This window comes from Arabidopsis thaliana, chromosome 2 (assembly GCF_000001735.4).
Source record: "Arabidopsis thaliana chromosome 2, partial sequence".
NCBI classification, from domain to species: domain Eukaryota; kingdom Viridiplantae; phylum Streptophyta; class Magnoliopsida; order Brassicales; family Brassicaceae; genus Arabidopsis; species Arabidopsis thaliana.
The window spans coordinates 12,443,122-12,454,460 of NC_003071.7; the positions used below are offsets into that span (position 1 = coordinate 12,443,122).

General features: G+C 37.5%; 1 protein-coding gene and 1 pseudogene across 3 annotated transcripts; one reads left to right on the forward strand and one right to left on the reverse strand.

The window, feature by feature from the left end:
- Positions 1-599: 599 nt before the first annotated feature.
- Positions 600-5,244, forward strand: AT2G28970 (Leucine-rich repeat protein kinase family protein; the record flags this gene model as incomplete). 2 transcript variants are annotated; one of them, NM_128456.1, is made up of 14 exons in its annotated part: positions 798-867; positions 987-1,178; positions 1,468-1,522; positions 1,931-2,406; positions 2,491-2,635; positions 2,732-2,803; positions 2,901-2,972; positions 3,072-3,149; positions 3,330-3,487; positions 3,564-3,814; positions 3,912-4,038; positions 4,137-4,202; positions 4,346-4,535; positions 4,634-5,042. In NM_128456.1, 14 exons carry the CDS (start codon positions 798-800, stop codon positions 5,040-5,042), a joined length of 2,361 nt encoding a protein of 786 aa, NP_180463.1. The 2 variants fall into 2 exon arrangements, with proteins under 2 accessions (NP_001323435.1, NP_180463.1); NM_001336194.1 differs by having other exon boundaries at positions 600-867; positions 987-1,522; positions 4,634-5,244.
- A 970-nt stretch (positions 5,245-6,214) lies between these two features.
- AT2G28980 lies at positions 6,215-11,235 on the reverse strand (annotated as a pseudogene; the record flags this gene model as incomplete). Its single annotated transcript has 1 exon — positions 6,215-11,235.
- Between the last annotated feature and the right edge of the window lie 104 nt (positions 11,236-11,339).

Here is an 11,339-nt window from a genome sequence, read left to right on the forward strand (position 1 = left end):
ATGTGTTAACTATATAAAAATATTAATTATGTGATAATTCTTATTTTTTATTGTTGCTTTTTTAACAAGTTTGTAATAGTTAAAGTGTGGTTGTAAATATATTTTTAAAATTTAGTACTGGCTACCTTGATGCACATTATTTGTATAAATACCTGAGTTTGTAAGAAGCAAATCATTGAATCAAACAAAATGATCTTTATCTTTATTTTTTCCTGTCCATGTTGTAATATACGAATTCTCTCTTTTACATAATTATTCTACAACAAGTTACATAAGTTACGTCTATAATTATTGTGGATCAGACGTAATGTTTCTTTATGTGAATCAGACGTAATGTTTCAAATAGGTTGTAATATGTAATTGTTTTTCATATGTAGTAAATCCTTTTTTGTAACGACCGGGTTCAAACTAATTACTTAAATCAAACCTTGTTATATCCTTGTGCTCCAAGTCTAACGATCAATCGAAGATTTATTATGTTTGGTCAAGGGTTTAAAGAAGACATATACAAACCTTAATACAAGGAAATTCCTATACATGTCGGAGTCTTATGATCATAACCTATTATTTTAAACACAAGTTGGGGTTGGAACATGTCAAAGAAATTCACACAATAAACCAAAAATAAAGCAATTCTCGCAATTATTCAATCTTCATGTCTGGCTTAAGTTGACTTTCTTTAATGTATTATTCCTTCCAATCTGTGTATGTGAGGTATTTCTCATTTACGTAGCTCCTTGTTTTCACTAAGCAAGTCTTTTTTATGTTCTTGATTTCCATATTAGCTTTCCAAGAAGATGATGAGCCATCTTTTGTTGGCCATAATTGGAACCTTTGCCGTTATAGTTGGCGCCCAAAAACAAGAAGGTAATAATTTATAAACTCTTTAGTAGATATTCACCGAGGATCATCCATCCTTTAAATTGATATATCTTCTATATATAGTTTTTTTTTAAACTTCGTCGATCCTTTTTATGCTTGAACAGGTTTCATCAGTTTGGATTGCGGATTTCCTATTGAGGAATCTCCTTATAGTGATCCATCTACTGGATTAACATTCACATCAGATTCAACATTTATCCAGACTGGAGAAAGTGGTAGAGTCGATAAAGAGCTCAACAAAATATTCCGAAAACCATATTTGACTCTAAGATACTTTCCGGAAGGAAAGCGTAATTGTTAGTCTGAATGTCACTCGTGGCACAAATTATCTTATATTGGTTACCTTCATATATGGAAATTATGATGGTCTTAATATTTATCCAAACTTTGATCTCTATCTTGGTCCTGATAAGTGGGCAAGAATAGATATGGAAGGAAGACAAAATGGTACATTCGAGGAGATCATACACAGAGTGAGGTCAAGCTCTTTGGATATTTGTCTTGTTAAAACAGGACCAACCTCGCCAATAATATCATCTATAGAACTACGACCAATGAGAAATGATACTTATCTTACGCATTCAGGCTCACTGAGGAACTCTTTCCGGGTTCATTGCAGCACTTCTGATAGCGAAATAAGGTAATTAGTTGACTTTGTTTAAAACAATAAGTGGGAGTTTTCTGTCATTAATCATACATGGCATCAATTTTCTTATACATAAATTATTGTACTTTTGGTTAGTATATAAACATCGTTATTCATGATTAACTTGGATAAAAAAAAACAAGTTGCAACTATCACCGCACGACATGTTTTGTTTTAATCAATTTTCTACATTTTTTTTTTTGTTATTTATTATCAAACTATCATATCGTTATACAATTTTTTTAAACATGTAAACAAAAATGATTCGTGTATGAAATAAATGTAGTTTGCATTGAGATTAGATTTGTGTGTGTCAGCTATTTTTTTTCTATTTAAATCGGTTTTAACAAATAACAAGGATTGATTTGCTTAATTATGCTGCCTAATGCAATTTATTTGCAGGTATGATGATGACTCCTATGATCGTGTCTGGTATCCATTCTTCAGCTCTTCGTTTAGCTATATAACGACTAGTCTCAATATAAACAATTCAGATACATTTGAGATACCAAAAGCTGCACTCAAAAGTGCTGCCACGCCTAAAAACGCTAGTGCACCGCTAATCATAACTTGGAAACCAAGACCCTCTAACGCTGAAGTTTACTTCTATCTTCATTTCGCTGAGATACAAACCCTTGCAGCCAACGAGACGAGGGAATTCGACATTGTTTTCAAAGGAAACTTTAATTATTCAGCTTTTAGTCCTACCAAGTTAGAGCTACTTACATTTTTCACAAGTGGACCAGTGCAATGTGATTCAGATGGTTGCAATTTACAGCTCGTAAGAACTCCGAATTCAACCCTTCCACCTTTGATCAACGCTCTTGAGGCTTACACTATTATCGAATTCCCACAGTTGGAAACAAGCCTAAGTGATGGTACCTCACTCAATCTTTCACTTATTACCACATAATTGTTTTTGGCTTTCCATATATGCTATTGATTTCTATTGTTTATGATAGTTAATGCTATCAAAAACATTAAAGCTACGTACCGGCTAAGTAAAACTAGTTGGCAAGGAGATCCATGTCTCCCTCAAGAATTATCCTGGGAAAATCTTAGATGCAGTTACACAAATAGTTCTACCCCACCAAAAATCATTTCATTGTAAGGGCATTACCAAACATAGTTCCTATTTTTAAAACAAATTTAACCAAATATATTTGTTAAGTGTACATTTTATTTTATTTGTTGCATAATTAGAAACTTGTCAGCAAGTGGATTAACTGGGAGTCTACCCTCAGTTTTTCAAAATCTAACGCAGATACAAGAGCTGTAAGTAGTACTTCTATTGTTGACTCATCAAACCAAGAATGATTTGTTCGGACGTGACATGTAAGCGAACCATATGTATTTATATATTGGCGTGCAGGGACTTATCTAACAACAGTTTGACTGGACTTGTGCCTTCTTTTCTGGCCAACATTAAATCATTATCTTTGTTGTAAGTTTTCTAGAAAGTAGATTGAACATTTTGCTTACGTTTTCGTTGTTGTTGGATTTAGCTATATATATGATGTTTTTTTTTTCTTTTTCTTAACAGAGACTTGAGTGGGAACAATTTTACCGGTTCAGTTCCACAAACTCTTCTTGATAGAGAAAAGGAAGGACTTGTCTTGAAGTAAGATTATTTTCCCCCCATTGTTTATCAACTAAACATAAATGGTAGTACTTGTATAAAAATTAGATTGCTTATATATGCAAGATCTGGTCGTAGGTGTACTTGAAAGTTCAGATATGTTCCATCCACATCTTTATGGTACATTAATTTAACAATCTTGGTATCACATGTTCCTTGTAGACTTGAAGGAAATCCAGAGCTATGCAAGTTTAGCTCATGCAATCCAAAAAAGAAAAAGGGATTATTGGTACCGGTTATTGCATCAATTTCCTCTGTGCTTATTGTAATAGTGGTTGTGGCTCTCTTTTTTGTTCTCCGAAAGAAGAAGATGCCTTCAGGTGAGTCTCGAGGCAAATAACCATTAGAGATGTATTATAACATCAATGTATATAAATCAATCATTGTACTTTGTAGATGCACAGGCTCCACCAAGTTTGCCCGTAGAAGATGTTGGACAAGCTAAACATTCAGAATCATCATTCGTCTCGAAAAAGATAAGGTTTGCTTATTTCGAGGTTCAAGAGATGACAAATAACTTTCAGAGAGTTCTTGGTGAAGGAGGCTTTGGAGTCGTTTATCATGGTTGTGTTAATGGTACCCAACAAGTAGCTGTTAAATTGCTCTCTCAATCATCTTCCCAAGGCTATAAACATTTCAAGGCAGAGGTTAGATTTTGATCCGGTGATTGTTGTTGGAATATCCATTTATTATTTACAAGTGCTTTCTATCTTAAAGAGTATTAGCTAATGGGTGGTTCGTTAGGTGGAACTTCTTATGAGAGTACACCATAAAAATTTGGTGAGTCTTGTTGGTTATTGTGATGAAGGAGACCATTTGGCCCTCATCTACGAGTACATGCCTAATGGAGACTTAAAACAACATTTATCAGGTATAAGAATATCTTTACCAATTTTTGTTAAAAATAAGAGTTTTGTTTGAAAAAGATCAGAACATTAATTATCTTAATTTTTTGTTGGTTTGTTACAGGAAAGCGTGGTGGATTTGTCTTAAGCTGGGAAAGTAGACTAAGAGTAGCTGTCGATGCAGCACTAGGTACACACTAATTTACTGATAACAATTTAAGACAATTATATAGTTCAGATTGTAACTTTCAATAGTATTAGATTTGCCTCTAGGAATCAGCAAGAACCATATAATATAAAATAATAATTCGGCACTAAAAATTTGTTATGTAGGTTTGGAGTACTTACACACTGGATGCAAACCACCAATGGTTCACAGAGATATAAAAAGTACAAACATACTTTTGGATGAACGTTTCCAAGCCAAATTAGCCGATTTTGGGCTTTCGAGATCTTTTCCTACCGAAAACGAAACACATGTTTCAACTGTTGTGGCTGGAACTCCTGGTTATCTTGATCCCGAGTGAGTATTTTCTTCATATTGTATGTTAGTCCATAAACATGCATCATACCTTTTAATAGTTACTAGCCATAAACCACCTTCAATGTTTTGTTTTGTAGGTATTATCAAACAAATTGGTTGACAGAGAAAAGTGATGTTTACAGTTTCGGAATTGTACTATTGGAGATCATCACAAACCGGCCTATAATTCAGCAATCTCGTGAAAAGCCTCACCTAGTAGAATGGGTTGGATTTATTGTAAGAACGGGAGATATTGGAAATATTGTTGATCCAAACCTTCACGGAGCTTACGACGTCGGTTCTGTCTGGAAGGCTATTGAACTAGCTATGTCATGTGTGAATATTTCTTCGGCAAGAAGACCAAGCATGTCTCAAGTTGTTAGCGATCTTAAAGAGTGTGTGATATCTGAAAATTCAAGGACAGGAGAGAGTCGAGAAATGAACTCAATGAGTTCCATCGAATTCAGCATGGGAATTGACACCGAGGTGATCCCTAAAGCACGCTAGTTCTTTAAAATGAATTTACCCTTGTTGGGTTTTGATAAAATCTTCAATTCTGCATCTCTAAAGGGTTTACTGTAAAATGATTATTGGATTTGATGCAATATTCAAATATATTTGTTGTAGCTTGATTTAGGTTGTCGTGGAAACGTTAGCTCAAAAACTTGTATGTCGAAATACACACCATATTTTCATGTTGACATAAAAGAAAGATTACAAACATTTGACTTTATCACTTGAAAATGGATGAAAAAGGCACTAGATGAATAATCTACTAATAATAATGTTTAATAACTAACGGTATAACATCTTATATAAACTTTGTTAAAAATACATGTTGCTTTAAGAACTAACCTTATTCTTTCACATGGAAGTGATTTCTCTCTGTCCAAAGCAGTTGAATTTTTCTTAGTTTATTCAAAATGTGGAAAACTGTTCAATACACATTCAGTATAATTGTATCTTTTTCTCTTTATTTGTTCTAAAATTATATTACGTTTTGAAGAAATTCATTGAAATTATATTACCGAACAAAAGTTTGAGTAGTTCAATTTGGATCAGTTTAAGGGTATCAACCGACCATATTTAGTGTAAACATAGTTCGAATTTTGGTGAGTTTGGATAAGAATATATACAAAAAATGCTGATCGATGTTTGTATCCTTTTTCCTCCGTCTTTTGTCTTCGAAAAATATTTTGTTAAAAAGAACATTGGATTCTTTTATCATCTATCTACAAATCTTGCATCTCCATCGTCATTTTCTTCTCTTTAAAAAACATTTCATCAAACCAAACACAATTCATGATCCAGCTATACTCTTTTTTCCTAGTTCAAAAGTACTCTCCTCCTTTTACGTAGTTTTTCTTTCATTTTGTTCTCTCTTACACAACAAGTAAATAATTTTACATAATATTCAAAAAAAAAAAGAACATTTAATCAAAAAAAAAATTCAATTGAACTGATCCAAAATTCAAACTTAAAAAAAGAATATTAAAAACTAAAAAATTAAAGTTATTCGTAAATTTAATATATAGAGCTAAACAATGATTAGTTTTTTTTTTTTTTTTTTTTGAAAGAATGTAAAATTTTATTCCATCAAAAAGCTTTTGTACAATGAATGCAACTGTTTGTTTAGAATATAGCAGAGGAAACTGAAATTACAAAACTGAGACAAAAATTCAGAGTGGTTGTGGGGAAGAATGAGGCTGCCTCATGGAAAACCATAGCTGCATACAGTCGTTGTAGTTATGATCTCCCGTGTCTCGGATTGAGCTGATTCGATTGCGAACAGTTTTGTCGATGAGTTTGATGAGCCGGTTTGTAGGTGAGCTGATTTCTCCATGCCGTCGTGCATTCCTTTCTCGCCAGATATGGTAGATAGAGGCTTGAAAGACGTACCGGAAAAGGAAGAGGTGGTCCCGTGGCAGATTTGAGGTACAGAGCAAAGTGAAGAGGCGGTTCCAGTCCCGGGAGTAGTTGGTGGACAAGAGCCGTTGCGTAAGAGCTTCCCAAACGTAAGAGGTGTATTGGCAGGAGAAAAAGAGGTGATCTCGTGTTTCCTCAGCATTGTTGCAGAGCGTGCAGGTGACTAGTTGACCAGAATTCCAAGCTTTGATGCGATCGCCTGTGGATAGTCTATTCTGAACTGTGAGCCACAAAAGAAAAGAGTACTTGGGCGTTGAATAAGGGAACCATACGCCCTTGTACCAATTCTGTTGTGGCTGATGCGTTCTGACATTATTCCAAGTAACCTTAGTTATGAACCGCTTGTTGAAATCATTTTTCAAGGAACGCCAAAGTGAGATATCAGGGCCCGCTTCTCGTTCTTGTTGTTGTAACCGTTGGATTTCTGCGTTTATTCTATTGTAGATGGCAGCCCGATGTTGACGGTGTTGATGGGTTCGCAAGACAGTTTCCAGATTTGTTTCGAGTGGTATTCCCAAGTCTATGACCCGACGAGTACCCGTTATGTCCAAGAGCCGGCCCAGATGTGACCAGTGATCGTACCAGAAAGAAGTGGAGCTTCCGTTCCTCACTTCCACCTTATGCATTGATTTAGCCAGCTCTCTGTATTTTAGTAACTTTTTCCACATCCAAGAACCCAAACTGGATCTTTCATTTGCAGACCAAAACGTTCCTTTCCGAATAATAAAAGTCCAAATCCAAGTCACCCATAGTGATGGCTGCGTAGAGAGAAGTCTCCATATCAGCTTTAAACAACTGACCTTGTTTGCTTCAGCAAGTGATTTAATTCCCAGCCCACCCTCTTTCTTCGGTTGACAGATTGATGACCATGCTATCTTAGCTTTCTTGGGGTTGAGAACAGGGCCAGACCACAAGAAAGCAGAGCAGAGTTTCTCAATCTCTCTTATACAACCTGCAGGTAGACGATACGCTGACATCCAAAAATTCGCAATACTGACGATGACGGAGTTGAGAAGCGCTAGCCTTCCCGCATAAGATAGAGACCTGGCCGTCCAGGAGCTGATTTTTGTTTTCACCGCTTCTATAAGAGGAGAATAGTCTGCAGTAGTCATCTGCTTTGTTAGTAATGGAAGCCCCAAATATCTAACCGGCAATTGACCATTGGCAAATGGGAAACTAGAGAGAGTTTGGACTCGATCCGAAGCAGAAACTCCTGCAAGATAAATAGTAGACTTTTCTAGACTGATTTGCAACCCTGATCGACCTGCAAACTCTTTGAAGACGTTAATGACACCCTCAATTGACCACTGATGGCCATCAACAAACACCATAAGGTCATCAGCAAAACACAAATGTGTCAAACCAATTTTCTCGCATTTTGGATGATAGCCAATATTTCTATGAACCGCTGCTTCATCAATCATATGTGAGAGCACATTCATGCAAATAACGAAAAGATAGGGTGAGAGTGCACAGCCCTGCCTCAAGCCTCGTGAACTACCAAAAAACCCAGCCAACTCGCCGTTAACTTGAACCGAGAAAGTTGCTGTGGAAATACAGAGCTTGATCCAATGTCTAAACGTTTCTGGAAAATTCAACGCTTCAAGAGTATTGAGCAGAAATTGCCATTGAACAGAGTCAAAGGCTTTGGAAATGTCTATTTTCATAGCGCACCTTGGAGTAACTGATTCCTTATGGTAGTCTTTTACCAATTCTGTTGCTAGGAGAACATTTTCCATCAAGAGTCTTTCTTTAACAAAAGCAGACTGATTTTGCAGAATAAAACTAGGCAGCAAGAGTTTTAATCTGTTAGCAAGAATCTTAGAGATCACCTTATATAACACATTGCAGCAAGATATAGGGCGATAATCTTTCATCTCAATGGCTTCGTCTTTCTTCGGAATGAGTGCTAAAATGGTTGCATTGAGTCCTTTTGGGAGGAAGCCTTTGACAAAGAAAGATTGTATAGCAGCTATGAAATCTGGACCAGTTAATGACCAAGTTGCTTTGAAGAACTCACTTGTGTAACCATCCGGACCTGGGGACTTATTATTTGGCATAGCGAATAAGACCTTTTGAATTTCTTCTCCCGTGACTTCTCTCGTGAGTATATTCTGATCAGTTACCGAGCATCTATAAGACATCAAATTACGGAGGTCTTCAACAGATATACCATGAAAATCTCCTGATTGGCGGTTAAGAAATTCGTTGAAAAACCGTTCCGCTTCTCCCTTAATTTCCTCACTAGTCTGCAACGTTTCAGCATTTGGACCCCGAATCTCGCGTATCGAGTTTCTCATTTTACGCACCTGCGCTGCCTTATGGAAGTATGAATTATTACCGTCTCCTACATTCATCCAGTGGAGTTTGGATTTTTGCTTTAAGAAGCCTTCTTCCAACTCCGAAAGGTGAGTCCAATCAGTGTAAGCCTTTAACTCCTCTGCAATTGTTTCCTGCGACGGATTCGCCAAAGTAGTAGCTTGTTTTTCACAAAGTAAAATATGAGCTTCCCTCGTTCTCTTAGGTAGATCTCCCAATTTTTCCTTTCCTAGTTCCCGTAAGTGCGGCTTTAAAGTCTTCAGTTTCTTTGAGAACCTATATAACGCTGAGGTGGAAACATAAAGAGGAGCTGAACTCGCCCAATGACTCTCTACAACAGGTAGAAACTGGGGTAGCTTTGTCAACACATTAACAAATTTAAACGGTTTCCTGCCTCCAGTTGCCGCAGCTTCCAACATTAATCTGCCCTGAGAATGATCAGAACAACCACCGGTTTCGAAAACGTTGTATGAATGTGGATAAGCAGAACACTAGGAATCGTTGACCAAGCATCTATCAAGTTTTTTGCAGACCAAACCCTCTTCTCTTTTGTTACACCATGTGAAACGTGAGTCATGATATCCAAGGTCAGAAAAAGAGCAATATCTTACAATCTCCTGAAAATCTCTCATCCCTGGAGGAGTGTAGGGAGAGTTATCATAGTTTGAATGCTCTCCACCTTCAAGAATTTCATTGAAATCACCACAGAGAATCCATGGTTTGTTACGAATCAACGGCGAGTCGTGATGAGAGCGAATATCTTCCCACAAAATACGTCTCTCCTCCACAAAATTTGAAGCATAAATAAAAGAACAAAAGAATTCTTCTTCTTTACCTTCCAACAGAATCGAACATGTTATCATTTGACTACTCTTAAATACCGGAGTTAGTCGAGCATTGTCCCTCCAAACAACCCAAATGCGGCCTAACCGATGTGATTCATAATTAGTTATAGACGACCAACCACTAAAAATAGACGAAAGTAGTTCAGCTGATCTGCCCTCCTTGACTCTCGTCTCCAGAAGACAACCAAATTGCATAGAACTGTGATTCACCCAACTTTTGATAATGGAATGTTTAGAAGATTTATTTAGACCACGGACATTCCAAAAGAAACCCGACATAAAAATTATTTCTTTTTATGAGCCCTATGACCTGAAACACTAGGGTTACCCTTCGTGTTTTGATTCGCAGAGCTTTTGACCACCTTATGCTGAGACTTTGAGATTCGTGGGATGTACGGACGAGTCCCTTGAACACCAACTGAATCTGAATTATCATTTAATTGTTGGGAGAGAACAACAATTTCTCCTTCCTCATGACCGTTTGTGTCAGCCGTGTCCTCCTCCACTGCTAGGACATCAAAACGAGAAGGAGACGCATGATTAACTACTTCTTGAGGTTGAGGACTCCTCTGCCTGCCTACCTTAGCAGGCGATACCGTGTGCCAGGGACCTTCGTCCTTCAAATTTTCCTCGTTTTCCTCTGCAACTTCCTTTCCCTTATTCTGTAAAACAGTCGGATTCTTCATTGGAACTTTCTGAGTGTGAGAATCACCGTTTAGCGTTTTTGTCAAAGTAGCCGAAGGAGATTTCGATAGTATTTCGAGAGGTTTTTCTTTCATGAGAGGAGGCTCTGTTTTATCCTCTGTTTCTATCTCCGTTGGTGTGGATAGCTGATTGGGTGATGGACGCGTTAGACAAACCTCTTGTATATGTCCCCACTTAGAGCATGAAGAGCATCTCGGCGGCAACCAAGGATACTTATATTCGACCATTGCATCAACGCCAGTTTCAGATTTAAAGCGGAATTGTTTTGGCATTTCCTGTGTTAAATCTGCTTCTACAAATACCTTAGCTTCCTCAAAACTGTTGCACAGAACTGTGTCAGGGTGAAGCTTTTTTGGTTCCCCAATAGGACTTGCAAGAAAACTCAGACCCTTCCAAGTAAACATTGAGCGTGGAACATTTTTAATGGTGATCCACATTGGCATTGTTTTAATTTCTGGCTGAGCATCCTCAGCAACCGGGGACCATTTAGAAACGATCATAGGCATGTCAGCTATGTTCCACATTCCTCTGCGAAGAACCCTAGCTCGGACTGAACTCTCTCTGATTCGGAATTTGATTGTTTTAGTGTCTACCACATATGCGTCAATCTTTACCGTCTTGTCTCCAAGTGGCCAGATCTTGTTCACAATAACGTGAACTTTTGCAATATGCGGAGATATTTGTGGAAACCGCCCTATGAGCAAATCATCCCACAATGGTGTTGAATCTTCAAAGATTTCATTTGGGACTTGGACAATCGAATCACCGTTGACCATTGTTACGTTGAATTCATGCTTCGAAAGGGTTGGTCTATTCTGAACAATTGATGAGTATGATGGTTTGGTCGTTTCTGGGGAAGCTTCTGAACTTTTCGATGTGCTCTCCACCACCATCGCCGTCGACATGATGGGGGAAGACGGCGGAAAAGCCGCCAGATCTGCCAGATTGGGACACACGGTAGTGAAACCCTAAATCGCCTTCAAAATCGCCCTGCCACGTCAGCCCTAAT